Raw genomic sequence first — 5,446 nt, 5'->3', positions numbered from 1 at the left:
CCTGTCCCATCTGGCTAACTAGAGTAATCATGGAGGGGATCAGAAACTGGATGCAGGCAGTAGTCAGTGCCTCTCTAGCAAGTTATGGTCTGTCCTTTGCTTAAGAGGCCAGCCTTAATGGACAGCTAATGGGTCATATCCAAGATTCTTGATATAGCAGTGGTGTTACAAACAGCTTTGAAGGATACAGATCATCTGGACTTACGGCAGCCTGAATTCAGGCCTTGGCATGTGATAGAAACCACATTGTTTGCTCCCATGGATTACTTGTGATAGGACTTGGATAAGGGGAGCATAACTACCCTTAGCAGCCTTCAGTACTGTCAACCATCGTATTCTGCATGATTTAGGAACTGAAGGCACTGTTTCACAGTGGTTTCATTTCTACCTGAGTAGATGGGTCCAATTGGTGGTGGCAGGCAGGGAAGAGGTTCTTGGACACTCAATTACAATGGGCTTGGTCCTTTCTTCAATACTGTTTAACATTTACATGATGCTGCCGGAAGAAGTCATCTACCTCTTCAGGCCAGGAGAGGCTTTACCCAGCTTGTCTGGTCCGCCAGTTGTGTCCTGATCTGGAACAGGGTGCGCTGAGGAAGGTCACACATACCTTGTCATCTTGCAACTGGATTGCTGAAATTCACTTTTTATGGTGCTGCTCTTGAAGACTACCTGGAAACTTCAGTTGGTCCAAAATGGAGCAGCACTTATACTGCTGCATTAACAAAATACTGCAGCTCAGTACTGCCATGTTTCAGCATTACTGCAGGAGTTGCACTGGTTACCAATGTTCCTCAGTGCAATTCAAGATGCTGATCATTGCCTATAAAGCCCAATATAGTCTGCATTCTTTCCCAGGTAGATTCTGCCAGCCTAATATGGATGACCAGGGAGAAAATTCTCCTTTTACTGTGACATGTGATGGGAGGGGGAAGACAATAAGTATTTTGGGGGGGGGGACCCCTCCTTCAGACAGCCTGCACCCTAAGGTCTTCCACTCTCATAGTGTTCCAAAAGATAGCAAGACCCTTTTTCTGAAAGCCTTTAGGAACTGATTGTATGGAGTTACTGGAGTTATATTATCAATTATCAGTGTTTCATGTCATGTTATATATTAATTTTATTATTATGTTTTAGACGTAGGTATTTATCGCCTAGAATCCCTTGGAACTGAAGTAGTCACAGTGCAATGCAATGCAATACATGTAAAGGAGTTGGGGGGTTTAGAAATGGGGGAGATTTTGGCAGTATAATTCTGAAAGTTCTTGGGCCTACAGAAAGGGAGTTGGGAGCATATTAGAAGTTTCTGATTTTCACATATCACATTTGTATCCTTCCCTTTTCCAGGAAAATGGAAACACTGAAGGCATCCCCTTTCTTATCTTCACAACAACCCAGTGGGGGGAGCTGGCTGGGTGATTAACATCTGCCATAACAGAAGGGAAGTTTGATCAACAACTTAGGCATCCCCATCCCACAGGGTGTTACAGTGTTAACAATGATGGATCTAAATACATTTGATCCTATTTGTTTGTTTGCGCCCAGAGCATCAGTGGATTCACCTAATTCATCTTACAGGACTGCTTTGAGGACATGGTGCATCCCTCTGAACTCCTTTGAATAAGAATAAGATATAAAGGGTTTGAAAATGATCATAATGTACAAATCAGTTACAGCCATTTGGCTATATGAGACTGTTGTAGAAGAACACTTTTTTTAAGGAAAAAAAATGTAAACCTTTAACTAAAATGACACAGTCCCAAAAAGACACCCAGCAAATATCATCTGAAAGTCTCAAGGATTAAAATGCTGAGAGGAATGATAACGAAAACAAGGGAGGTACGCTCTTTTGCTTTTGTCTCAGAGGGAAAGAATTAACTCTTATTTATTAGTATTTTTGACTAATAAATAACAGCTCAATGTTATCCTCACAGCAATTCTGGGAGATGAATTAGGCTGACATAAAGGAATTAAGCTTGTTATCCAATGAGCATCATAGCTGAGTGGAGATCTGAATGCCCGTCTTCCTGGTCCCAGTTGAGTTGCCCATACTTGCTCTTCTGTTTGAATATTGCAGATGTATAATATATCTCCAATGTCTTCTTCCTTCCTTCCTTCCCTCCCTTTCTGCAGACTCCACATATAATTTGTCTTCTCAGCCTGAACTGTTAAGGATGGCCAACTTCACCAATGGCAATTTCACCAAGGAAGGCATCACTAAGTATAAAGTCGTGGAGTTAGTGTTCATAGCCACTGTAACTGGGTCACTTAGTCTTGTCACTGTGGTTGGAAATATCTTGGTCATGCTGTCCATCAAGGTGAACCGCCAACTTCAGACTGTCAACAACTATTTCCTCTTTAGCTTGGCCTGTGCTGACCTGATAATTGGCATCTTCTCAATGAATCTCTACACAGTGTATATTGTCAAGGGCTATTGGCCACTTGGGGCTGTAGTGTGTGACCTCTGGCTGGCTCTGGACTATGTAGTGAGCAATGCCTCTGTCATGAACTTACTTATCATCAGTTTTGACCGCTATTTCTGCGTTACCAAACCACTAACCTATCCAGCTAGGCGGACAACCAAAATGGCAGGATTGATGATTGCAGTTGCTTGGATATTATCCTTTATCCTCTGGGCACCTGCCATATTGTTTTGGCAGTTCATCGTTGGAGAGAGGACAGTGCCAGAAGGACAGTGCTACATTCAGTTCCTCTCCAATGCAGCTGTAACCTTCGGCACAGCCATTGCTGCTTTCTACCTCCCAGTGGTTATCATGACTGTGCTGTACATCCACATCTCATTGGCCAGCCGGAGCCGTGTGAGAAGGCACAAACCGGAGAGCAAGAAAGAGAAGCGGACTAAGCCACTCAGCTTTCTGAAAAGCCCGCTGGTCAAGCAGAATAACAACAATTCTCCCAAGAAAGTGGTGGAGGTGAAGGAGGAAGCAAAAAATGGGAGAGTAGAAGAGCAGCCCTTGCAACCATCTGAAACTACTGGCCACCAAGAGGAGAAAGAAACCTCCAATGAATCCAGCACAGTAAGCATCACCCAGACCAATAAGGAGAAGCAGGGGCTGGAAATTGTACCGGCTGACACAGGTGAGAGCCCTGCCCATCCACGGACCAACCCTGCCTCTAAGTGGTCCAAAATTAAGATAGTCACTAAACAAACTGGGACTGAATGTGTCACTGCCATTGAGATTGTCCCGGACAAAGAAGCCCGTTCCACCCCAGTTACCTTATCAAACAGCCGTCCAGTTAATGTTGCCAGGAAATTTGCTAGCATCGCCAGGAGTCAGGTCAGGAAGAAGCGACAAATGGCAGCTCGAGAGAAGAAGGTCACCAGAACCATTTTTGCCATCTTGTTAGCTTTCATTTTGACATGGACACCTTACAATGTAATGGTCCTCATTAATACTTTCTGCGATTATTGTGTTCCTGACACAGTCTGGTCCATTGGGTACTGGTTGTGCTATGTCAACAGCACCATCAACCCAGCTTGTTATGCCCTTTGCAATGCTACCTTCAAGAAAACCTTTAAGCATCTTCTTATGTGTCAGTACAGGAACATTGGTACTGCGAGATAATCTGGATTTGGGGGAGTGCTCAGCAATGGGGTTGTGTGTGGAGATTTGCTATTCTCCAACCAGATAAATGTATGACTCTTAGTCTTACCATTAACTACTAGATGGAGCCTTTCACCAAATGCAGAATGAGAACTAGTGAAAACATACACTTTTCATCATACTTGGCTCTTGAATATTCACCAAGAAATAGGCAGGCCTTCCACACAGATGACCCTCTTGACTGTGCTTCTTCAGAAAACAAAGAAGAAGGAAGTTAGGGATTAGATGTGGCCAAGTGTCACAGGTTCACCCGACAGATGTAACAGACCCCACTCTTCGCCTCACTGCTCTTGAAATACTGGTAGACTTTCATGACCTTTTAATTTATCTCTGACTAAACTAGGAGGCTTCTACTGGTGGCTAGATGGTACATTAGAAAGAAATGCAACAAAAAAGATCCTTCTTTCCTTGGATGCATTGCTGGCTTTATACTTTGTGCACATTTGAGAGAGAAAGAGCAGCAAGGGACAGCAGGGTTGATTAATTAATAAACAGTGAAAATGAAAAGAAATATACTGTCTCAGCACCAGTCATCGAGCTGGCAGTAGATTCTGCTTGGCATCTGAAATTGGGCATGCTTAGATAGACCAAGATGTACCAATTTCCATTTGTAGATTCTAGGACTTTGTCTAGTAGAATTTCCAGTGTCCCATGTGCAAGGGACTTGTTCCTCTCAGGGAATATACCAGCTGCTGGATAGACTTGTCTGCTTCATAGGCTTCTCAAGGACCTTACCAAACCTGCCTCAACTCCATTTCTCCATGGCAGGCCGTTGAGCCAAACAGGTGGTTGAATAGAGAGACTCCTTTCAGGATAGGTAGAATGCCACCTCAGCTTGTTTTGAAAAAAAAAACAGATATCGCATAGATACCCACAGTCAGTTCTACAACATTTTGGATTGTGTGCCAAAGGAATGATTGTCTAAAGTTATTAATCTAAAAGGTAAGCATGGTATCCTTGAGGCAGTGGACACTCGACAGGCAGCTCCAAGGAGAACAGCAAACAAAGCAACCATGATGGTGGAAGAAGATCTCTACACTGGCAAGTCTTTCTAAGAGAGTCTCTAAAGCCCCTCATAAAATTATATCACCATGCATACCAAGTTCCCCATGCTCCATACATACTTGCTTAAGGATAATTTCTTTTGTGTACTTAATATTTTTTTATTCTGATAGTAGGTTCTTAAGCAGGCTGGGGGGAGGAAAACTATGAGAGGCCACCCCACTTGCTTCTGCATTAAGTATTTGAGGGCATCCTAAGAAGATATTCATGAGCTTTGTAAATGAGCATTGCCTCCTTCTAGTCAGTGTCGTCATAGAGCCCTCAGCATGTGGGTTCCAGTGTACATATACAGCCTAAATCCCAGAATACTCATGTTCAGTGTAGACCAGTTAAATCCAAGTGTTGCTCAGTGTCTCCAGCACCTTCAGGAACATATCAGAGCAGAGTATAATCAGTGGTCCAATGTTTCCTGGGTTGGTGGAGGTGACCATGGCTATAGAGCTCTCTCTATCTCATGGCTAAGGGCTCTCAGTTTAAGAGATGCCATTACATTTGGCCAAAGGCTCCTGCTTCATGTGGCTGTAGAGGCAGCTATGCTGCCTCTGCCTTTTGAATAATTTGCATAATGTTGCCCAGAATGCCTTGCAGTGTTTTTTAAAATTAATTTATTAATTTATTTGTTACAACTACAGTGGGAACCACTTAAACAAATAAAGTAATTGAACTAAATGTAGCACATCTTTGGTCAATCATTTTTCAGCTAGCTGCAATACTCTTCACATTTTAAGCACATTAGGGGTTAAACTTGAAACTCTACT

The 5,446-nt window shown here is 43.1% G+C and overlaps 1 protein-coding gene across 1 annotated transcript; it reads left to right on the top strand.

Moving 5' to 3' along the window:
* The first annotated feature begins 2,039 nt into the window (after positions 1–2,039).
* Positions 2,040–4,697, top strand: CHRM4 (cholinergic receptor muscarinic 4). Its single transcript, XM_063289677.1, has one exon. The coding sequence runs from the start codon at positions 2,175–2,177 to the stop codon at positions 3,585–3,587; it is 1,413 nt and encodes a 470-aa protein (XP_063145747.1). The 5' UTR covers positions 2,040–2,174; the 3' UTR covers positions 3,588–4,697.
* Positions 4,698–5,446: the final 749 nt, after the last annotated feature.

Source organism: Candoia aspera, chromosome 1 (assembly GCF_035149785.1).
Source record: "Candoia aspera isolate rCanAsp1 chromosome 1, rCanAsp1.hap2, whole genome shotgun sequence".
Lineage (NCBI taxonomy): Eukaryota > Metazoa > Chordata > Lepidosauria > Squamata > Boidae > Candoia > Candoia aspera.
Note: the sequence above shows the minus strand (reverse complement) of the source record. Positions and strands in the feature narration are given on the sequence as shown.